Genomic DNA, 25257 nt, shown 5'->3' on the forward strand with positions numbered 1-25257 from the left:
TGATGTTAGAAAATCATTGTATTGCTGATATGCAAGTGAAGGAATGTCTCCTGTTGGACAAGACATGAATGTTCTGCCTTCCTGTTCCCTTGGTTGGTTTTCAAATAATTTGTCTGAATATGAATCTGGAGTTTTGAATTATGATTGGAATTAGAGATTCTACAGCTGGGAAGAATTTACATGGTTGCTAAAGTCTTTCCTGTCCAGAAACCATTGATTTAAATTCAGTGGAGACCTTAGGATGACTGGGATTTATGCTTTGCATTCAAAGTGATCCACCCAGTGCTTTCTGGTGGACTTTAATTCAATGAAATCAATCAAGCAGGATTTATTGAGTTCCAACTATGTGCCAGGCTTTGTATTAGATACTGGAGATATAGAAGCAAAAGCTAGACAGTCCCTACCTTCGGGTAGCTTATATTGTGCTGGTGTTGAAGGGGGAAATCTAGTATGTCCACAGATATGACAATATAAAAGATCTACTGGCTGCTTTTTTCCCTCATTTATAAAATGGGAGGGTTCTGGATAGATTCAATAGCTTGAAGGTCCTTTCTATCTCCAAATCAATGACCTTATGACTTCTAAAGTCATCTCCAGCCTACAGTCATCTTGAGTCTACTTTTCTGGCCTATGACGTTCTAACATTTGAGGCCATGCTTTTTATCAAGGCATGATCTCTCTCTTGATGTCCTCTTTCTATCCATTTCCTTCCCATCTATATATTCTTTAATTCCCTGTACAAATGGGTCCTTAACTTGTGTGTGTGTGTGTGTGTGAGAGAGAGAGAGACTGAGAGACTGAGAGAGAGAGAGAGAGAGAGAGAGACTGACTGACCCCCTTTAGCATTCTGGTTTTTATTTTATTCATTTAAAAACATTATTCTCAGTAGAGGTTCATAGATTTCAACACACACGCAATGCTGCACATAGCAGGTATTTGGTTCTCCTTCCCTAAAATAATAAAATATTCCAGTAGCATAAATGTTTTTCTTTTATAATGGTTATCAGATGCCCCATAAGTTCTGAGCTCATATCAATATTCAAATTCCAATGTAATTCAACAAACTCTTACTGGACACCTACTGAATATAATAAATAAACATTCATTAAGTGCCAAATATATGCCTGGTACTATACTTAATGCTTAGAATACAAAAATTAAAATGAAATAGTCCCTGACCTCCCAAAATTTATATTCTGCCAGGAGTAAAGAATATGTATGCAAATCAGTGAATATAATGAGATAATATTTGTAAAGAACTTAGCTCGGCTCTGTAAATATTACCCATTAAGAGAGGCAGTGGCACAGGTGGCTGAGTGGCTTAGTGGATAGTCCACTGGACTTAGAGTTAGGAAGACCTGAATTTCAAACCTATTTCATACATTTATAAGCTTTGCAACCTTAGGCATATCATTTAATGTATTTCAACCTCAGTTTCCTCTTCTGTCAAATGAGGTCAGTAGTAGCACCTACTTCATAGAATTGTTGTGAGGATCCAGTGATGTTTCTAATATGCTTTGAAAAAATTTAAAATACAATGCACATACATGTATATATACATATATTTGCATGTATATATGAATATATATGTATATAAATATATGCATATATACACACACACACATATATATATACATATATATGCACATATCAGTATCAGTAATGATTATAATTATAGGGTGGGGAGATAAAGAGAGGCCAATCTAATCTATGTGTTGGAATAAAATAAACACCCATTTTGTTCATTATTTGAACAGGTAAAAAGATGGCCTATCAAAAGGTGAATGCAGATCAGAGAGCCCCGGGACATTCTCAGTACTTAGACAATGATGACCTTCAGGCCACTGCCCTCGACCTGGAATGGGACATGGAACAGGAGCTGGAAGAGCCTGGTTTTGACCGTTTCCAGCTCGATGGCTCAGAGAGTCAGAACCTGGGGAATTCAGAAACTGCTGACCTAGACCTCGATTCCATTCAGCCAGCCACGTCCCCCAAAGGAAGGTTCCAGAGACTTCAGGAGGACTCAGACTACATGAGCCGTTACCCAAGGTCGACACCAAAGAACATCCACTGTAATATTTTCCGCTTCTCCAAAATCTTTTGCACTCTGACCCTCTTATTTATTTTGGGGATTGTGATTGGGTATTATGCCCATAGAAAATGCCCTTCCCAGGATCCTTCTCCAGGAACATCAGATTCTCAGTTGTATCAGGAGATTCTCAAGGAGATCCAAGCAGAAGACATCCAGAAGCTTTTCAGGTGAGTGTCCTGCCTCATATTATGGAAGTAGTTCATGATGACTTGAGAAATGGCAGGCGTCTTATTAGAGTTTTCTCACAATGACCGTGTCATAGGAAATGGAAATATTCACAGCCCTATTTAAAAATTAATTATTTGATAGAATTGAGCTGTTGTTGGCTAATTGTTAAATAGCCATGATCAGGCCATAACTTGTCCAGACTCAAGATTTTTCCTTCCCCCCAAGAAATTTAATAAGAATCCTCTACTTAGATGTGAGTTTTGAAAATATATTATACCTCCAGTCCCTGACAAGTTGATAGAATATCATATGTGTCATGGTACTTACCTGTTTGGTGGCTATTTTTATTTGAAGCATCTAATGAATGTTTATTAGACTGACAGACAACCAGAGCTGGGCATGCTACGTTGAGGTATAGGGCATGTAATAACTTTTATTTCCTCTTGGGGAGGATCATGAAGAACCTAGCTTTCTCCTTGAAGACCCCATGGGCTTGACACCTCTAGTGCTGGCTGCTGCTTCTCTTACACTTCCAACTTATAAGGCCAAGAGGAAGAGTTGTCCTTTTCACTTCCCTTCTTGGGGCTCCCCACAGGCATCAGCACTCTGCATCATCTGTTCTCAAAAGTTCAATCCACTATGTCCAGATTTTTGTTGCTGTCATTTAAGATCTCATCCATAACCTCTAACCCTTTTAAGTGCCTTGACTCTCCAGTTTTTCAACACCACCAACTTCCATGACCTCTCTCCAAAGTCTGTCTCAACCAAGTACATGAGTAGGCACAACTAAATTCCTTAATCAGCTCCTTGCTCCAGACTACTCCAAACCCATAATTCTGTTTTCTGGAACATTCATTTCAGTGAAACAATTTTAATGTCAAGGAAATGCCCCAAATTTTTACAAGTGTAGGCAGATTAGAATAACGTTTTGTGTTAAAGTCATTAAATTCCATTTATTCTTTGAGTTTCACTTTACTTTGAATTTTACAAGATACATTCCCTTGTTATAAGCTAAGGGGGGTGGTGAGTCATTTCCTCTGAGATTCTAGAAGTTCCAGATGCACTGGGCTGGGCACAATACAGAGATAGAAAAATGCCATTTCCTTCCTTTAGAAGTTTCCTGTGTAAATTCATCATTTTGCCCTAGGAAGGTATTTCAAAGCATAGTAGTAAATGAGCCTGTCTTATTTTCCAATGCAGTAACAGACTTGCCTTTTGATAGCCCAGCCTACTGAGAAGAAAAGTATATAATGTGCGGTGCGCTAATTATGGCTCGTACCACTACACAAACAAAAACAGGACTCCTTATGCCTGGCATCCCACGTCTCTCTATTTTAGCTGGTAGCAGGCATGGGTTCCCATTTGTCAAATGTTTGGAGGGGGAATAATCAGATACAGAATGGGGGTGGGACATCGTCTGGAGATTTAGCTATTGTCAAATGTTTAGACTTAGTATAGACAGGGAAGGCTCACATACTGGTCATTACCCTTGGTTTTGGATAATTAACCATGAGTTAGGTTATGTTGTGTAAATGTACTTTGTAAACACGCAGAACTCATCATATGTTATCATCTGGTGATTAATCCTTGAAAGAAAGAGTGCCTGTTATCTTCACTCCTCAACCATTCCTCAACTATAACTTAATGAAAGAGACCTTGACCAAAAAAACAAGGTAGAACTCTATTGTCATAATCACCGCTGATTCACACAGGAACCTATTGCTGCAATCATTTCTTCCCCCTTTAAAAAGGGCACGTTTTGAAAAAAGTACAATGCTGTATTCAGGAAAGAATCCCAGTATTTTTCTACAATGAAATGTAATTTGCAGACCGTCATCCTTGTCTTTTTTGCAAACTAGCATGTATTGTACTCAGTGGTGACAGTGGAGGGCTATAACCTGGAGTCTTCATCAGGGCCCATTCTAGCCATCATGTGGCTCTAGCTAAAGGCCGTCCCTGGGGGATTTCAGATCCTTAAGACTCACCTTAATTGGTGATCAGGTACATTCAAACCTGGGAAAATAATCATAGGGCAAAGAGAAACAGACTTCAGAGCATAAGCAATGAGGACCTCCCTTCTACAAACCCCTAGCTGGAATCTGGTTTTGCAGGAAATAAGAAAAATGGGGAGCCACCCACATGTCCCCTCCCCAAATAGGCCTGATTTTTATATACAAGTCAGCATAGATTTCAAGCTAGAAGGGACCTCAAAGAACACCTAGTTAAATGCACTTATTTTACAGAGGAGGAAAATGAGGCCCAAAAATGACTTGCCCAAGGTGAGTAAATCCGTCAGCATATACTGTTAAGTACTTAATTTGTTCCAGACACTATGCTAAGCATTGAGGATACCCAAAAAAGGCCAAAACAAAATAAACAACCAAGGAACAAAAAACCCCCAGACAATTCTTGGTCTCGAGGAGCTCACAATCTAATGACATTGGCAAAGGTAAGCAGAGGATTATGTTCATCGAATGATCATATGATCATAGATTCCAAATTGTTCAAGGCCTTAAAAGTCACTGTACCTTCATTTTACTGTTAAGAAAACTGAGGCCCAAGAGTTAAGTGTATTGCCCAAGTTCACCTAGATAATAAGGGGCAGAGCAAAGATCTGAGATTTGAATACAGGTCTTTTGACATCAAGAGTTCTTTCCACCACAGCACACCACACAAATGAAATCAGTGATGCTTGATTTTGTTGTGGGTACTTCAAAGAAGATAATACATGTGATAGAGTTTGTCAAACTTAAAACCCCTTGTATGTTAGTTATAATTGTTTTTATTATTATTTTGGGGGGGGCGGGAGTTTGGACTTTTTATTTCATCAGTATAAGTTTTAGTGAATTAACAGAGTTAGCTGGGTTTATTGATTTGCCCATGATAACAAGGCAGAATTGGAACCAAGGACTTCCTACCCAGAGCCAATGCTGTTTCTACTAAGATAGATAGAAGTATTGAAGCATAAAGATATTGTTGTGGTTGTTGGTCCTTTGTTCTTGAAGAGGACCATGATTTTGGGGTGAAATCTGGGTCCAATGGTAAGATATATAGAGATAGAGATAGATATAGATGTAGATATAGTTATCAGGATGACTGGAGATGGCCACAGAATTTTAAGGCTTTAAGGGCTTAAGTGATTTTCCCAGGGTCACACAGCTAGTTAGTGTCTGAGGTGAGCTTTGAACTCAGGTCCTCCCAATTTCAGAGCCAGTGCTTTATCCACTGCACCACCTAGCTGCCCCAGCATAAAGATATACATGTGTGTGTGTGTGTGTGTGTATATATGTGTGTGTGTGTGTGTGTATACACATATGTATATGGATGTATGCATGTACTGTTATTGTTGTGCTCATTAGATAAGGCAGACATTCAACTCATTTTTTTCAAAATGTTATACATAGGACATTTGTTCTCCTTATCTTCTGTATTCCACCCAAGAATAATGGCAGACATTATTAAACATCTTCATACATTTAGAAAAAAGCTGCCACCCTCTAAACCAAGAGTGTCATACCTAACAAGATGAATTTTATGATCAAGGTTTCCAATGCCACATAGGCTATCACCTAAACTTACTAACCCCCAAAATGTGGTTTTTCCTCCTCTAGATGATATACAAGTTTAAAAGAGATGAACTGGACACCTACATCAGGGCTTAGTACTGAAGGGGATTCAAAGTAAACTGCTACTTCTTGTCTCTTCTTGCTCCCCAAACCCCAAAGAGATAATATTTGAAATACATGGAGCATTGCAATTTCACAGTAAACATGGAAGAGAGAGGCAACATTATGTGCTGAATAGAGAGCTGGCCTCAAAGCCAGGAAGACCTGTAACAAGTATTAGCTGTGTAACCCAGGACAAATCATTGAACTTCTCAGTGATTTAGGTCACTTCTAAGGCTATGAATTGGGGAGAAGGCAGCAATCTGCTTTAGTTACAAACAGAGCCACAAGTCCCTCTCCTAAGCAGATACACAGAAGAATGATAAGTTTCACACAGAGACAATTAAATGACTTCCCCAAGGTAACATAGTGTCTGAGGAGGGATTGGAACCCAGGTCTTCCTGATGCTTAGTTCAGTACCCTATCCACTACACAACATTGCCTGATTGCTTAATGGATGGATGACTGATATCACTCTCATTCAGGATCAGGAACATTTGAATGGATGTGCTCAAGGTCACATAGCTAGTCAGTGGCAGGATCTTTATGCCAGCCTGGCAGAAGAGCCGGTTGCCAAATCCCCGCTGTGGGCTTTTGTAGCATCTTGCCTTTGCTCAGTCTCAAGTAGCCATTTATGCCCCAGATAAGCCTTGCACCAAGACTTTATTTTCTCTCCGGGGGAGGCCAAAGCAAGTCCTTGGTTACTTTTTGCTCATCACTGCCTATATGTGGTCAAAGGTGTGTTTGGGGAATAACTCTTTATTAACCTCCCTCTACTCTCCTTCTAAACCAGGTCTTTAAAATGGACAGTCAATATGCCACTGAAATTTTGAAAATTACTTGCAAGTTCTCATTGATCATGTAAATTTCCTGTCAAGCTTGAAATCGGGCTGTGAAGATGAGCTGCCTCTGGGATGACATATGTCCCCCAATTAGGATTCTGTTTTTCAGAGTGCTGTGATAATTGCACATTTTCCATATATTTTATAAATTCAGCTATGCAGCCTTTTTCATTATTCTCCAGGCTATAGTCTTTTTATGTTCTTCCCTCTCTTTATGAACTTCTTCCTCTCCCTTCATCCTTCCTTCCTTATCTTCATTCTTTCCTGCAGGCTTTCTTCCATTCTTTTCTTTCTTTTCAACTTTTTCTCTAATCCATGCATTTCCATTCACTTTCTTAATAACAATTAATTCTTTACACTAGAATCCTTCCTCTCCTGTTTAATCTCTGCATCTCCGTCCCCATTTTCATCAGTCTTTTGGTGTTTTGCCTCTTTTTTCCTTATAAGGTTGTGTGTTTCTCAAGACCTAATCCTTTCTTCACTGTGACCTTGGGCTACTCATCATGACTGTCCTCACCTCAATACTTTATCTTCCTTTCCCTTTTTCTGAATAATCCTTTCCCTTTTTCTGAATAATCCTTTCCACTCTTAACTGAATTTTAGCCACCCAATACTTCAAGACCCAATTAAATTTTTCCCTAGCTTGGAAAATGGCAGATTTCTATGTTTTTTCATGTTGGCTTGACAAATGATCATATTGGTATACCTCGGCATGGATTCACCATTGACCTCCATTTGACTCTTCTTCCTCTCATTGTTCCTGGATGATATCTCTTTAAACTGAGTGTACCTGTGGATCTATAAAGAGTGACTTTAACAGGATTTTTCCCAATAGAAAAAGGAATGACTTTTTAGTTGTGGAGTTTCAGATACTGTGACCTGGGGAACTATTTTTAGAGGCAAATGGATTTCCTGGAAGCCCTTAAAGTCATAGGGTGGCCACTCTCCCCAAAGACCTTTCATCCCTCTTGTACTTATTGTTTAAACATGGGGTCATCAATTTATTACATACTACTTTCACTTATGTTTTGTGTCTTCCTTCTTTTGAGGAAAGGGAATATGAGGGAAAAAACATCCTCTTCTCAATAATTCTCAGGAACTCAACAGTGATGTGGCAAAGGCTCTTTATTTTCTTCTCATGAGAAGGAGGCACCCTAGTGTGCAGCTTGTGGGTGCAAAGAAAGGGGACTTGCAGGCCCTCTTTTATACCCTAGTCCCTAATGCAAATGGACCCTCCCCTTTTTCATCACTGGTGCAATTACTCAAGGGTTATAATCTACGTACAAAAACTAGCTAATCAGAACGCAGTATTCCTACCCCTCTTCCTTGTATGGGCATAACTCAGGAGTGGACCTTATACTTCCTTATATGGACACAACTCTGGAGCAGACCTTATTGAGACCAGGGCTCCTTGAATCATGTGACCTTGTTAACCTGAGGGGGAAGCAGGGGATCTGAGACCTTTGTCCTACAAACAGGTTAGGAGGAGTATGACTGACTGTTATATACACATTGAGAGTAGATAACTATCCTTTTTCTCACAGGGAATAATGCTTATTTTGTATCCAGTACTTGATATAGTATTCAGCATAGAGTAAATGTTCAATAAATACTTGGATGATTAATGAAATCTATCCTTAATTTTTTCAATATCTTCCAAATAAATCCCTACCAATTTCTTGAAGAGAGCAATAATAACAGTAATCATAGCTGACAATAATAGTAATAATAATTGATATGTTTATAAGTGCTCTCACATTTGAAAAGCACATGACCTTATTCAGTCATCACAACTCCATAAGGATATAAATATTTTTTAATGAAACTCGGAGGAGCTAAATGACTTTTCCAGGGAAAAACAATTAGTAAATTTCTGTGGTGGGATCTTGACTCTAAGACAGATCTTCTACCTCCTTAAGGATTTAAGTCTCTCAGTCCTTTTGTATCACTAATTAGTTGCTTTTTCCCCCTTGGGCAATAATCTGTGCTTATTTGAAATGAAGTTAGATAAGCATTGCTTTAATTGTGGTGACTTCAGTTTATTGTCTGAAAGTACGAAGTGAAAAGTTATTAGCTTGTTTTTGTTTTGTTTTGGTTTTGCCAGACTGTTGACATATTGAGTTATTATTCCATTAAAAACCATAGGTCTTTTTCATATGAACTATCATGTAGCCATCTCACTTTGGGAAGTTGATTTCTTGTACCTACTTTACATTTTATCCGCATCAAATGATATCATATTTAATTCAGCTTGTCAGTTGCCTCATCTGTCAAGATATTTTAGGTTCTATATTTGTTCATCTAGTGATCTTTTCCAACTTTGGGTTATCACTGAGAAGCATTCTGTCTGTACCTCTAGCCAAGTCATTGACCAAAAAAAAATGTCAAAGTGCATAAGGCAAAGAACAAATTATTGGACTGCTCTCATTGAGATGTCTTTGTAAGTTGATATATAACGATCGATGATTACTGTTTATTCTAGTGATTCAACTGCTTTCAAATGCATCTAGTGGCACTCTTGTCTAACCTATGTATTTCCATGTTTTCCACAATAATAACTTTATCAGAATCTGCATACATTATAACTCCATTGTCTCCATTATCCATCAGTTTAGTGACCTTGTCCAAAAAGGTCATGATGTTAGTTTCCATGACATGTTGGTGAAGCCCATATTGACCTGTTTCTGGTCCTTGGTCCATATATTTTGATACTACTTCATTCTTTATAGATTGTTTTCTACCCATTTAATTAGATCTACCTGCCTCTTTTCCATTAAGTAAGAGTAAGATAACGTGTAAATTGAATTAACTAATTAGAATAGTGATGCCTGAGACATGTAGACTCATATAGAGTATGGAGACTCTTTTTTACACTTGGCCAGAAAGAAGCATTTCCATCCTTGAACTGACATTTTTATTTTCCTACAGAATCACCTAGCAGCTGATAGTGGCTTGTACTCAATGTTTTTCACTAAGCATTCATGGCTTTATCTATGGTTTATACTATAAACTCTAATAATATTTACTGCTAAAAGGTGGGCTTTCCTCCTGCCCCTGCCCTTCACCATAAGCTGTTAACCTTTCTTAAGAAATAGCTCCTTTAGGATTTCATTCACATCTGTTTGACTGATGATATTGACTTTTGGTATGCTAAAATTATTATTCAGATCCTTTGGGGGAGAGTTGGTGATTGAGAAAGAAAACAATCACCTTTAGTTTCCTTCCTGATATCTATCTTTTCTGTGACTTGGTAGAACAGCATATTATAGACAACAGCTGAAAATCTGAAGAGCGGTTGTCAGATTGGCACGCTGACCAACCGGTCCATGAATAGAATGTCTGACTTCCTTCATACCTCAGCTCAAATACCACTTTCTACAGGATGTCTGTCCCCAGATTTCCAACCACCTGAGCCTTCCCATTGAAGGTTGCCTTTTCTTTACTCTCTAGTCAGGAAGATGAGTTCAAATCTGACTTCAGACACTTACTAGCTGTGTAACCCTCAGCAAGTCATTTCACTGATAACTGTTTCAGTTTCCTCATCTGTAAAATGGTATAATAATCACCTACCTGCCCATGGTTGTTGTGAAGATCAGATGCAATAATGTCTGTAAAGTGCTTTACAATTCTTTTTGTTGTTGTTGTTGTTGTGTTTCTTTTGCAGGGCAGTGAGGGTTAAGTGACTTGCCCAGGGTCACACAGCTCGTAAGTGTCAAGTGTATGAGGCTGGATTTGAACTCAGGTCCTCCTGAATCCAGGGCCAGTGCTTTATCCACTGTGCCACCTAGCTGCCCCTACAATGCTTAAAGTAATAAATAAATACTAGCTATTAGTATATATTTCATCTCCACTGTAAAAGTGTAAATTCTTTGACAGTGAAGAATAATTTTGCCTCTCTTTGTATCCCAGGTGATTAGTACTGTGCCTGGCACAGAGAAAGATCTTAATAAATGCTTGTTGATAGATTGGCTGAATGTTTTCTGTATATTCATTTCCACTCTAAGGAAGAATAATAATAATGATGATTTACTTGGCTAGTGGGATTAACACCATTATCTCTTCAATAGGTGTTTGGACAAGTCTTTACATTCTTCTTTGAGGTAACAATTCCCCTTCTATCACACCCCAATAATCCTATCCTAAATCCTTCAGTTCTTTATCTACATACCATTCCTTATTCTTAATTCCACATACTTTGTTCAGGCCTTCTTTGCCTCTCACTTGAATTATTACAGTAACCCCCAAACTAGTCTATCTACCTAAACAGAATGAATTCTCTCAACCTATCCTACACACAGCTTCCATGTTATTCTTTCCTATTCATAGGTCTCTCCATATTACAACACCACTCTCATACCTTTCCATATTCCATGCTTACAGTCAGTACTTAATAGAGGTTAGTCAAATGGAAAAGCCAACAAACAATCAAAAAAAGAATTTAATTCATTAAATCCCAATTTACCTCTAGAATAAAGTCTAAAGTCCTTACCCTGGCTTTCGATGTCCTTAGTTATCTGGCTTCAGCATGTTAAGCGTGAAATCCCCAATGTTTTAGGGCAATTTTAATCTCTAATAGCATGTGTATATAGTTATCCACCTTTCTATCTATCCTTCCATCCATCATCTATCTATCTATCTATCTATCTATCTATCTATCTATCTATCTATCTATCTATCTATCTATCTATCATCTTTCTACCTACCTACCTAGCTAGCTAGCTACAAACAGGTTATCCCAATAGTCTTGGTGCAGTTTTAAGTTTTAGATATAAATATAGACAGGGTGTCCCAAAACTGTTTGTGCAGTTTATTTAAAAGCACATGTAGACACAGATATAGGTATAGACAACATGTCCCAAAAGTCTGAGAGCAGTTTTAAGCAAGCACTAAGACTTTTGGGACATTATATTTATTTTTATACACACGCACACACACATACACACACATATATATATATATATATATATATATATAATTTCCATCTATATCTAATCTATATATGTAATATTTAGACTGACTAAATTGTTCTGTTCCTCACTTGACCTCTGTTGAAATTCTACCCATATTTCAAAATCCAGCTCATCTCTTGGACCATGGCTAGACGTGACTTCTAAATTCTTTTGGACTCTCATAGCAGTATTGCTTAATATTTCTGAAACTATGCCTATTTATTATATAATTATCTACACAAAGTCTACATATCCTCCTAGCACATAAGCTCCTTATTTATGTCTGGGTAAAGGGAGATGTTTAATCAGAGATTCTTGTACCAATGTAATAAGAGTATCTCTCCCTATAGAATGAGTGATTGTTATTAATCTCTTACCATGTTGCAGTAGTATAGGCCTTTAAGGAACTTCCTATATTAATGATAGAGACAAAATATAGAGAGTGATGGTCTGTGTAGGGAGTTGTGGTCTGGAAGCTCACAAGGATGGTCGGTGGAACTCTAGACCGATGTGGTACAGTAGCGGTGACTTGACAGCAGTTCTCAGAGAAAGAGGTGAAGCTTGGGAAGAGGGAAGGTAACATGCAGGGCAGAAAAGATCTGGGGTTAATGTGAGGTCCAAGGAAGGGAGGAATATAGAAGCTTAGCTACTAGGCATGGCTCTGTTGGCTGCATTTGAATAATGGAAGAAGAGAAATAACAGCAGAAAATAGCCAAGTTGAAGAGGCAGTCAGAGTCTCTCAGATACAACATGTCCATTGGCACACCCATCTGAACATGAGCCATCCCATACCTCATGACCCAGTGCCATTGTTCTCTACTCTATGAAACAGCAGGCCTCTATTGTCATGTCTGTTTAGAGGGGTAACTTCTGATTGTTTTCCAGTGACTGGGGCTGCTCCATCCTGGTCTCCAGATGAGTTATTGCCTAGGACTTTAGGAAGATAGACTTGTCTAACCAAAGAAACCATTTCTCTCTGTTTATCTATTAATTTATTTTAATTTATTTTATTTTATTTTTTTTTTTGCAATTAAGTTGCCCAGGGTCACACAGCTAGTAAGTGTCAAGTGTCTGAGGCCAGGATTGAACTCAGGTCCTCCTGAATCCAGGGCCAGTGCTTTATCCACTGCACCATCTAGCTGCCCCTCTCTTTTTATCTATTAAAGGGAGGTTATCCCTCCATCACTCCCCCTCCCCCCTCTTTGCTTCCATCTTCTTTCAGAAATGCAGGAAGTGAGAGATGGGGAATTCCTCCTCCCTCACCCCTCAAGCAATTAATTGTTTCAAGCCGGTAAAATAATGGTGATCCTCCACCTAATATGCATTTTGTTCCCTCCAGTTGTACTGGAAATGGGAATTTTTTACTGTATTTATGGAAACCAAGATATGAGCATATTCAGGAGATTTCACAGAGGAAATTCTGCGTGAAGACGTTTAAGTAAAAAAGAAAATAACCTTTTGGGGGGTAGCCCCTGGGATCCAACCTGGGACTGAACCTAGAATTGAATCACCAGGGCCATGGGTTAAGCTTATATCTATTTCAGCACTTAGAATGATGGCTTCCATAGAATAGCTGCTTAATGAAGGTTTTTTTTTGTTTTTTTGTTTTTTTTTTTTTAGTGAGGCAATTGGGGTTAAGTGACTTGCCCAGGGTCACACAGCTAGTAAGTGTTAAGTGTCTGAGGCTGGATTTGAACTCAGGTACTCCCTGACTGAAGATTTTTTTGAATGAGTGAATGTATAGCTGCCTATGCAAATGTGCTTTTTAGCTTCTATTAAAATAAAAGTCTTCCTTCCCCTACACCTTTGCGTATGAAACTCCAGGGTGAGGTAGGTTATTAAACAAATTAGGCAAAAAGGAACTGATGGACTTCCTGATTTCACTTCTCTGATATTTAATTCAAAGCCAGGTTTTTACATAATAAAAGGATATTTCTTCCAGTGCTATATTCTACTTTCTAGGAAGTATTTTTTACTTCAGAGTAAAGAGCAAGGTCCCCTGTGCTGTTGGACAGCTTAGCCTTAAAATGATTCAAATTTCAGGGCTTATCACATTTTTCTCATACCTCTCTTGTGCTTCATCCCAATGCATTTTTTAATCCTTTCAACTCCTCCTCATTGAAAGAGAGGAATAAGATCAAGCAATGTAAAATGAGGGAAAACAAACTGTTTTTTTTTTCTTTGAGGAACAGTTTTTCAATTTCCTGTGGTTTCCTTGGATTACTCGGCACTCTGCAGCCTGGAAGAGTTGCTAATTATTACCTTGAGCAGAGTAAGAGAGAAGTCAAACCTCTCAAGGGGTGGGAGACTTTAATTATATATAACAAGGGGCTGATCTGTAACCTCTCTGAGCCTCAGTTTCTTATCTGTGAAAGGGATATAATAATATGACCTCTAGCCTCAGAGGGTTTTGGGGGGAGGACGAATCTGTGAAACTCACAGCATATAAGACAACAGCAATAGTAAAGGGAGTCTAATATGCTTATACCACATACCTCAGTAAGTACTCTGTAAAACTCAAAAGGCTTATATAATTAATAATAAATCATCATAATAACAAATAATGATAAGAAGAGAGGAGAAGAAGACAAAGAAGAAGAAATAATAATAATTGTGCTTTAAGGTTTGCAAGGAATGCTTTCTATTTATATCTTCACAACAACCCTGTAGGGCAGGTGCTATTATTATCTCCATTTTTACAAATGGCAAGAAGAGAATAAGTGACGTACCCAGAGTTACACAGCTCTTAAATGTCTGAGACTTCATTTGAACACAGGCCTTCTTGACTCCAGGTCCGGTACTCAATCCATTCCCTTTCCTCCTCTCTTTTGCTCTCTTCTCTCCTCTCTCTTTTTCTTTCCTCTTTCCCAATTTCTTTTTCTTTTTTAACTTTTCTGCTGAACTAGGTACCAAATAATAAGGAAGAGAAAGAAGAAAGAGAAAGAGAAACAGAAGGAAGGAAAGGAACAAGGAATGAAGGAAGAGAAAGAAGGAAGAAAGAAAAAAGGGAGGGTAGGAGGGAGGGAGAAAAACAGAGAGGGAAGAAGGAAGGAAGGAAGTTTTCCCTTAAAGCTTATCAAGCCCCATTCTACATATGACCCCGTGATCCCGCTGCTAGGCACATATCCCAAGAAACTCAAAGATAGAAAGTATATATTCCAATCTATTTAGAGCAACCCTTTTTATACTATCAAAGGACTGGAAACAAATTAAGTGCCTATTGATTACGGAGTAGCTAAACCAGTTTTGTTACATGAATGTAGTGGAATGTTGCTGCGTCCTAAAGAAGGATAAATAGAAGGGCATTGAGAAACATGAATCGATGTATAGGGAGCTCAGCAGCACCAGGCAAAGCAATATATGCCAAGACAGAAGCAATGAGAATGGAAAGAAAGACAAAAACCAAAGAAATGTGTTTGAATATTGTGTTATTATCATGATCAAGCATCATTGCAGAGAAGAGAGATGAAATCACACACCTCTATATGTGGATAAAAGCAAAAGATTCGATTTTTAAATGAGAAAAAATCTGGAGCTTTAAAGAATAGTTTAGAATAGGAGCTCTTAGTTAATGTACTATTTATAACCATTACTTAGCAAAGTCATAAAGGAGTCCACTCCAGAATGTGGAATGAGCTGCTTACTGAGGGAATGAGTTCCCCTTCCCTTGGAGATATTCAAGCGAAGACTGGATGACCTGTTGTATTGCAACATATGAGTCTCTTATTCAGTACTAGTTAGTACCTGATGCCAACTGAGGTCCCCTCCCAACCCCGAGATGAGTTACTGTGAGAATATTGCAGAGTGAAAACACTGGGCCAAGCTATTAGGGCAACTTTCTAACGAATAATATATTCCAAATTTGCAAAGAGGTCAATCAGATCTGGGGGAAAAATAAGCTGGCACTGAGGACCCTCTCTCCTTCATTATAACTACAACAAAATATATTGAGTTTTCTTCTATGTCTGATTTGGGAAATCAGTTTCTGTCTCCAATAACTGATTGTGTATTATCACTGCATCTTTTATAAGTGAAGCATATTTCTATGGCTTAAAAATTGCTTTCCTGTTGCAATGTGATAGAGTAATGAATTAAGTCCAAATGAGCCTATATTCACCATGTCCATAATGTGGAACTAGTCCCCAGTGGAAGTTTTTATATCTAATATAGTCCCTTGCTAAGTCTTCCTCATATGGCTAGCTTCTCAGAAGACTTTGGTGACTCTCCTCCCTGGAAAAGTCAAGGAGCACTAGGATTTCAGATCATATTACCTTTTTTATAAACTCCCCTGAATCACAGAAAGCACCTTAATATGCTTCCTCCCCTCACATATGCAAATTGCATGTTGAGGAACAAAGGAAGCTGCTATTGAGCATCTTCTATGGGGAGAGAGAATGAAAACCTCAATTAGAAAAAAAACAGAAATGGGTGTGCAGGTAGTTTTTACCTTCAATAAAAATATGAATGTGGGTGTTTTCCCTGGTTTTTTTTTTTAGTCTGTTTTGTCATTTTAACTCAATTCTGTAGGGAACGACTTGTAAAGTCAGCCTGCACCAATATTTTAGGTCAGACTGTTTCATAGATTCAAGAAGGTCTCATTTATTAGCCTAACTCCGTGTGTGTGTGTGTGTGTGTGTGTGTGTGTGTGTGTGTGTGTTTATTTTATGTTACTGGATAGGGATGGAGACCAGACCTGTGATTTCATTGGCATAGGTAATTCCCAGTAGGAAATTCCCTCTACAAATATACGTGGATGCATTCGCTTCAATTTATAATATTAGAGTTTGGTATGGGGCACTGAAAGGTTCTGTGATTTACCCAGGGCACACAGCTAAAATGTATCAGAGAGGGCAGCTAGGTGGCACAGTGGATAAAACATCGGCCCTGGATTCAGGAGGACCTGAGTTCAAATCCGGATTCAGACACTTGAGACTTACTAGCTATGTGACCCTGGACAAGTCACTTAACCCTCATTGCCCCACAAAAAAACAAACAAATAAACAATAAAATGTATCAGAGACCAGACTTGTACCAGAGTCTCCCTGTTTAGAGACACCTCTATCCAAGACGCCATGCTATTATTATTTTAGTAGAATATTTACATTTCTGTGTAGATTCAGGTCTAGTTTATTTCGTACATTTTATTTCAGTCAAATGTTGACACATACATACAGAAAAAATAATACAGACAATATCCAACAACTAGGTCCCACTTAGTGAGAATAATAAATCTCATAAAGGTGGTCCGTGCATTCAAATTCACATATATTGAAGTTATAATTATATAAATTATGGTAATTGGTTTCCAGCAAAATGAAAATATTTAGTGCAAATTTAACTAATAATGTAACCACTTAAGGGATTAATTTATTCTCACTAATTGACATCTAGCTAGTCCAAACTTGCAAAACAAGACAATAGAGGTAAGATCAGCAGCAGTATTGTAGGGTGGTATCTTCAGTGGCAAAGAAGGCTGCCCAGAAATAACTTTTGGAATTTTTCTTGTTCTAAGCAGAAATTTAAAATTTACATTTGAAACAGAAATTCTAGGTATCCATTTATTATCAACCAGAATATTTTCCTCCCAGTATCACATACTTAGATATATAAAGGGATCTAAGAGTTATCTGGTGTAAACCTTTTGTTTTATTGGTAGGGAAAGTGAGGCCCAGAAAAGTGAAGAAACATCAGAAGTAGAATTTGAATCCACGTTGTTCTGATTCTAGGGCCATTTGTTTTTTCCCATTATTATGTTGTCTCCCTATCCCATGAATAGGGATATGAAAATCCATGAAACAAATGGAGAAACAAAACCCAAACCAAAAATTTGCCATCTTGATTCTGAAATAACCTATCAGGAGTCCTCAGAGAAATTCATGAACATATTGACGGTTCTCCAGCTTGTAGCCAAATTCTCCGTCCCTCTCCACTGATACAATGTACAGGCCTCAAGAGTAGGGATTGTTTCATTCTTCAGATACATATCGCTGATATATAACAGTGTGCCTGGTGCATCATTGGAACTGAATCAATTTTAGGTGAATAATTGAAAAACAGGCTGTAGAAGGAATTCTTTTCATGATATGGTTGGATTCAATGGCTTCTAAGATTCCTTTCAAATGAAATTGGAGAATTCTATTATCCTCTTTTCATTAATTTTTTTTTCAATTGACAAAAATCTATTTACCTCCCTCTCTCTCACCTTAATCATTATGCTCAATGTCTCCTCCAACTCTGAAGAGGCGGGGTTTAATTTGTGAGCTTCCAAAGAAGCCACCGAGTATCATGCACCCCATCCCTCCCCCCACTAACCCCTGGAACCCTGGCTGTCTAGAAGTATGGCGCCTTTTCATTTGCTTTAAACTGCTGAAGACAAAGAGTGACTTGTTTCAAGTGGTGTTTTTCCTCCTTTAGTGATATCACTAATGAGGATTATATCAGCATTCCCAGTTATTTTCATAAATTTCAATAACCACTCTTTAAGTACAGAACTGGTATGGTATGAGCAATAACACTAAAAAACTCTTCTCCAATTATAGCTCAGCCCTATCCTGGAAGAACTATTCTAAGGCGGATGTGTTAATTCGGTATTTTTGCTTCCCCAGTTCTTGTTTACTCAGCTGCAACCTTTTAAAAGAGTTGCAATTCACCAATTATATGCTATTATACTATGACACCCAGTGGTGTGCGCTGACTTTTTAAAGCTGCAGGCGGTATCAGATGAGGGTGAACTGCGTTCCCAAGAAGACTGAAAAAAAGGCAAGACTGTTTAGATACCTCTATGCTTGTGCAGAGTCTGAAGTCCATCCAATTAGAATCATTCTATTTTGTTTATTTTTCAATGGTTTTAACCAACTCGTAGTTAGACTAGAGTGGGGGTTGTCAGTGTGGCAAGAACTGAACAGAAGACATAGGGATGGTTATAAGATGTGATTTAGAATATCATCTGCATTCCATCTTGGGCAATGGGAAGCACAGGTGACATATAGTAGTGTGATGTTTAAAATCTAAATGTGTGTGGCCTTAAATTAGAAGCTTTAGCACCAGTCTTGGGCATTAAGCTTTTATTAAAGCATACTAGGTATTAGTAAAAAGGAAAACACGTGGAGTTTGGAAAGTTAAGAAAAGGCCTATCCAGGCTAGAGTTTCCAGCCTGGTCTGTGTTCTTCCTCAAGTCCTCCACCATGAGCCTGCTTCAACCACCAACTGCTCCCACAAACTAACTGAATGTGGATGCTTTTTATAGGTCCAGAGCAGAGGCAGTCCTTACACACTGCTTTAAAGCTGATTGGTAGTTGTCATCCAAATCCTATGGTTCACTGGACTTGAAGATGGTCTTGAGATCAGTTCAAAGTGCTTAGCTTCTGAGAACAATACCTTCTTAAGGGCCAGCCAGGTGTGGCTACAATCTAATTAAATAGGCTAATTAGCAAAGTCAATCACTTTCACTTAAATTCAATCAGTTTAGATTAATCTCCAGGTTGGACCTTTGAGTATCTGCCAAATCCCATTATTTTCTCATATTAGTAAGGGAAAGTGTTCATTCCCTTGTGGTTATCTTGTGAGAGTCATGCTGTTATATTAACTAGATGGGAATGCCATTAAAATGAATGTTTGCTGACAAAAGGTACCCCCATCAAAATCATTGGGAAGCACAGGTAGTTTAATGGAGAGAATGTTGAACTAGGATGTGGAATATAGAACCTATCATTGGAGGCATAACCAGGATCAGTCCCAGGGCACCAAAAGATAGACTTGTACTGATAGGATTTTTTAATCATTTTACCTGGAAAGAACTGAAATATGAATTTTCTTAGCAAGAAAAGTAGTTAAGGGGGCAGCTAGGTGGTGCAGTAGATAAAGTACCAGCCCTCGATTCAGGAGGACCTGAGGTCAAATCTGAACTCAGACACTTGACATCTTAACTAGCTTGTGTGACCCTGGGCAAGTTACTTAATCCTCATTGCCCCACAAAAAAAAGAAAAAGAAAAGAAAAATTAGTTTAAAATAGGGTGGCTTCCATATAATGGCTTCCTCTCTAAGGGGGACAAACCAGGCAAATCCTTTCTCTGGATCTAGCACCAACAATTGTGTTTTTTGGCAGTAGTGTCCTTTTTTGTCCCTAAGACTTTGCCCACTCTTTCCCCTTAAGAACTGACACACAAGTGTTTTTGCCATAGTTGCCCTGGTGCAAAAATTCCTAGTTTATGCTCTGCTTGTAAGCTTGTCATACAACCAACAAGCTGTGTGACTTGGGGCAAATTATTTGGTTCCTCTAAACCTTTGTTTTCCCTTGTGTAAAATGGGGAATGATAATAACTCTTCCCTAACACAGGGATTGCGGTGAGGTTAAAAGACAGGGGAAGCAAAAGTCGTGTATTAGAAGGAAAAGTACTATTGGTGTCATAGTATCAAAACTCAGAAGACCTCTGACAATTTGACTATAGCCCATTTTACAGACTTGTTTGAGGATATGATGAGAGTCACACAAGGATGGGCATGGTTGATGTCTACAACATTGAAAGTGGTGGCCAAATGGATAAATCATTAATCTGCTGGATAGTTTAGCATATAATAATATTTCAGAAGGTGTGTGCCTCTTTTTTCCAATAGCAGAGATGGCTGGGACTCTGAAACTAGACTAGTTCAGGATGGTACAAAAAATGCTGTACTTACTGTCAGATGAGATCTGAGTTTCAAATCCCACAATGGCACTTAGCAGCTATGTTACCTTGGGTAAGTGACACCTTTTTTTTTAGCCTTAATCTCTTTCTCTAAAATGGGAATAATTTGTAAACTAGCAAGCAGAAGTGAATAACATCATTTAGTGTTCCACTCTTTGTGATCCTTTTGGGAGGTTTTCTTGGCAGATACCAGAGTGGTTTGCCATTTCCCTTCTCTAGCTCATTTACATATGAGGAAACTGAGCAAATAGTGTTAAGTGTCTTGCCTATGGTCATAGAGATAAGTGGCTGAGGTTGGATTTGAACTCAGATCTTCCTTCCTTCTAGGTGTAATGATTGAAATGATGCCACCTGCTAGAAACTTACTGTAGGAAAGCTCTGTCATGAGCAGAAGGCGCCTGAGGGCAACACATGTGGCTTTTCTTTGGTGTGAGGAAATGATGTTTGCTTGTGGGAGGAAGAAGGGGGAGACTGGCTCTCTCACTCTCTTTCCTCAGGACTCTGGTGGAGAGTGGAGCTAGAAATGCGCTCTCTCTTTAATAGATAGATGAATCTAGCCTTTCTCTTTCTCTTCACCAAATTCTTATTCTCTTTAATAAATGCTTAAAAGTCAAACCCTTGCTAAAGCTTATAATTTATTGGCGACCACTCACTAGATATTTTAGACAATATAGCTATAATTTTAGCCCCTTACATAGGCCTGGCATTCTATACAATGAGCCACCTACTTGCCCTACATACAGGGTTCTAGTGAGGCTCAAATAAGACAATGTGTGCAAAGTGGGTTATGAGCCTTAAAATGCTAGATGAATTAGTTAATTAAAAATTATTTATTAAGTATTAAGTACATGCGCTGCCTTAGAGGCAGCTAGGTAACACAGTGAATGGTGTTTTGGTCCTAGAGTCAGGATAACCTGAGTTCAAATATCAATTTGGACATTTACGAGCTGTGTGACCCTGGCAAAGTCATAATCCCTGTTTTACAGTTTCTTCAACTGTAAAATGGTAATAATAATAGCACCTATATCACAGGGTTGGTGTAAGGAAAAAAACAAGATAATACTTGGTAAGTGCTGAGCACAGAGTAGACAATAAATACTTGTTTCCTTCCTTCCTTCCTTCCTTCCTTCCTTCCTTCCTTCCTTCCTTCCTTCCTTCCTTCCTTCCTTCCTTCCTTCCTTCCTTCCTTCCTTCCTTCCTTCCTTCTTTTCTTCTTTCCTTCTTTCTTTCTCTAGGGATACAAAGGAAGGTAAATACATAGCTACTATGGTTCTTTCATTATTTCTATTTCATTTTTTTATTTTGTTTAATGAAGTTCAGCTAGAAATTGTACAACGGTAAAGCACTAAGCCACTACCTACTTACTTTTTTATGTTTAATGTTCTGTGAACTATTGTGCAGGTAGATGCAATAATTTATTTTTATAATTGAATGGAAGTGTTGAGAATAGAAAGTTATCTTCTGTGTCCTCTCTGAAAGTATGTTCAGGACAATACTAATAGGAGCTAGAACCAGAGAAGTGATATGCAAGTACTTATGCCGAGTCTCACAGGGTTATTATTTCTTCTGATTGGTGTCTATATTTTGAAAGTTTTCACTTCCATGGAGTTTGGAGATTGTCGTTGTCATTGTCGTCGTCATCATCATAATAGTCTGAGTTGATAGTGATTTTTGAAAAATCCATCCCCCTTTAGCCGTTCTATTAGAGGTGTACCTAACATTGACATCTTGTTGTTAATTCAGGTTTGATTTTAGGACAAATGAGGCATTTGTAAGTTATTGAACAGTTTATAAAAGGCAGTTTATTTCACCCTTATCTAGAAATGATATGTGGATAGAAGATTGAGGATAGAGCGCACTTAGCTTCTGTTCTCCATATGAAAATGTCTGGTCAGTAGAGCAAAATATGATGATTCATTTGGTATTCAGACATTGATGAAGTTGGAGACATCCTGAACTCCATGTGATTGGGATTTTTATACCTTTAGGTGACCAGAAGATGTATCAAGGGAATGAGGGGCCAACATAATTGGGCCAACTAACCCCTCTTATGGAAAGCTAGATGGTGTAGTAGATAGATTGCTGGGCCTCGAATCAGGAAGACTCATCTTCCTAAATTAAAATCTGGCCTCAGACACTTACTAGCTGTGTGACCCTGGGTAAATCCCTTGACCCTGTTTGTCTCAATTCCTCATTTGTAAGATGAACTGGAAAAGGAAATAGCAGACCACTCCAGTATCTTTGTCAAGAAAACCCCAAAAAGGGGTCACAAAGAGTTAAACAGGACTAAAAACAATGACTAAACAACAACCACCTCTCTTATAAGGAAACAGGGTCCTACTAAAACCTCTCTGAATTTAGTTCTATAGGTACTCAGACTAAAGGAACACAGACTATTTCTAAGCTTATACTCAGACTTTCAGGCTCATTAAAAATTTCCAGAACTGGCATTCCATTGGCATAGCCATTGAGAACCCAAAGTCATTTCCATGACATAAGAAATGTGTAATTTAAGATTCTAAATGTGGATTCTAATGTGTTCCCCCAGTTTTGGGAAAACTGACTAAAAATCACTGATAAAACGAGTTTAGGTTTTTAAGGGTTATTGGAAAATAGAAAGAAAAAGATTGAGAACAGAATTCTAACAGCCTGGCATTCCTATCTTTCCTCAAATTTCCTGTGAAGTCCTCTGCCGCCACCACCATCAAGTCTGCAAGCCCAAAAGGCCAGCGCTCTCTGCGCAGGCTCCCTTTCCTCCTTCCTGTCTCCTCCCAGACCATAGGAGGCTCCTCCAGTTGATTGGCTGGTAGACTTGATAGACAGCACCCATGAGCAAACATCATTTCCTGACGCCAAGGAAAAGCCACGATGCCTCTGAGGCATTTTCCTCATGGTGGAGCTCTCCACAGCAAGTCTCCAGTAGGTGGCGTCATTCCAATCATTACAGTAAGCAACAGAGCAGAATTCAATTGAGGGAGAAGTTAGTGGAAGGAGCACCAGATTTGGGTTTAAGAAGAGATGATTCTAAGTTCCTAAATCTGTGACTATGAACACATAACTGCCCCCTCACCCACCTCCCCATCCCCCCACCCCTGTTTTGGGCCTGTTCCTATATAGCAACATAGCATTGGAAAACAAGATAGGAATAACAAAATGACTTTGTAACCAGAGGACCAGGCATCACTATTGTCTGCGTGGCCTTGAACAAAACTCCCTTCCATCCCCTGGTCTTGGTTTCCTCCTCTGTAAAATGAATGGGTTGTGCTAGATGACCTCTAAAATCCCTCCCGGATATAAATCTGTGATCTGTGATTAGGTATAAGAATATACCTTAATTAAAACAAAAAGAAGGTAAGTTTTCAGTGACAAAACTGGAGTATTACTGTTGTATTACATTAAAAAATAAGGCTTCCTTCAGCCTTAGAGATGAATTTAATTCATCTCAGGGACACATGATTTACAGGAGTAATCCTTGAGCTCACCTACCCATGGCTCTCTTTCTCTTGATATCTATCTGCCTCCTGTGGATGTATCCAGATGTTTCCCTCAGACACCAATCTTTATGGAAGCATATTGGTGATTAGATAGTAAAAAGGGGGACCATAATTCACAAAATTGCTGTTTAGGTCCTAAGCTTAAATTTGTTTCAACTTGGCCTGAACAAAATTCATGGCTGTGTGCACAGAGTAGGAAAACTTTGGCCCATAGGGCATATCTGGTCCCTGCTCAATTTATGGTATTTAGAAAAGTTAAGCATTGGTTAATTGTTCCTAGTATCTTCCACTGAGATCAACGAATAGCTGATATGTATATACCTCTTTAATGTTTGCAAAGTGCTTTAGAAATATCTCATTTGATCCTATTTTACAGATGAAGGAACTGAGGGAGACTGGTTAAATGACTTGCCTAGGGTCACTCTCCTAGTAAGTATCAGAGATTGTATTTGAATTCAGGTTTTCCTGACGCCAGGGTCTGTCCTCTGACCTCTGTGCCACCTAGTGGCTGAGTGAAAGTTTAAAAGAATTTCAGTGGCGTGATACAGGTTTCTGTTCCCTGCAGTGGGGATGTTGTCAGGGGATAGATTCACTGGGAAATGAAGAACTCCAAAGCAGAGATAGGAAGTGGTTTTGATGGTAGAATACAAGTCAGAAGAATTGCCTGACCGTGGTTGCAACAGTCTGGTGCTTAGGTTCTCTTTTGCTTTTTGACAGGGACAGTACTTCTTAATCTATTCTCCTTGAATACTTTTAAAGGAGTCTGCGAAAGACAGTAACATCTTTGTTTTTACTAACCTTTGGTTTCCTTTGTATCCATTTATATTCATTATATGATGAAAGGGGTCCATGTCACAAATAAATTAAGAACCTTTGTTGTAGAGCCAGAAGGGACCTCAGGTGCCAACTAGTCCTACCCCTTTATTTTATAGCTGAGGAACCTGAGCCCAGGAAAGTGAAAGGACTTGACCAATAACACACGGTGTCAGAAAAGGGATTTGAACCTGGCTCTTCTCCAGAAATGGTGAACTTTCCACTGTAGTGCACTGCCTCATTTACCTCATGTGGGGGTGTTGCTTTTAGTTCTAGGTAAATGATTCTATGTCTGCAGAGCATACTTGGGCTTAGGGGTGGCATGGGGTTGATGCTTGTAGGGTTAGAAAGGAATTAAGTGGGTCTGATCTTTGAGAAGCAATCAAGTTGGCCCTGAGAGACCTGGGTACATATCCTGCCTCTGATATTTAGCTAGCTATGTGACTATTGGCAAGACCTTTTATCTTATCAGAGCTGCAGTTTCTTATGTATAAAATGTGGGAAAAATATTTACTAGGTAATGGACTCATAGATGTTAAAACTATACAAA

General features: G+C 38.6%; 1 protein-coding gene across 1 annotated transcript in view; it reads left to right on the forward strand.

Moving 5' to 3' along the window:
- Nucleotides 1-25257, forward strand: part of NAALADL2 (N-acetylated alpha-linked acidic dipeptidase like 2) — a 1062489-nt gene that overhangs the window by 264579 nt on the left and 772653 nt on the right. Inside the window, exon 2 of the mRNA XM_043995545.1 lies at nucleotides 1758-2259. Within this exon, the coding sequence (XP_043851480.1) occupies nucleotides 1758-2259 (502 nt within the window). The remainder of the gene's footprint in view (nucleotides 1-1757; nucleotides 2260-25257) is intronic.

This window comes from Dromiciops gliroides, chromosome 3 (assembly GCF_019393635.1).
Source record: "Dromiciops gliroides isolate mDroGli1 chromosome 3, mDroGli1.pri, whole genome shotgun sequence".
In the NCBI taxonomy this organism is placed as follows: domain Eukaryota; kingdom Metazoa; phylum Chordata; class Mammalia; order Microbiotheria; family Microbiotheriidae; genus Dromiciops; species Dromiciops gliroides.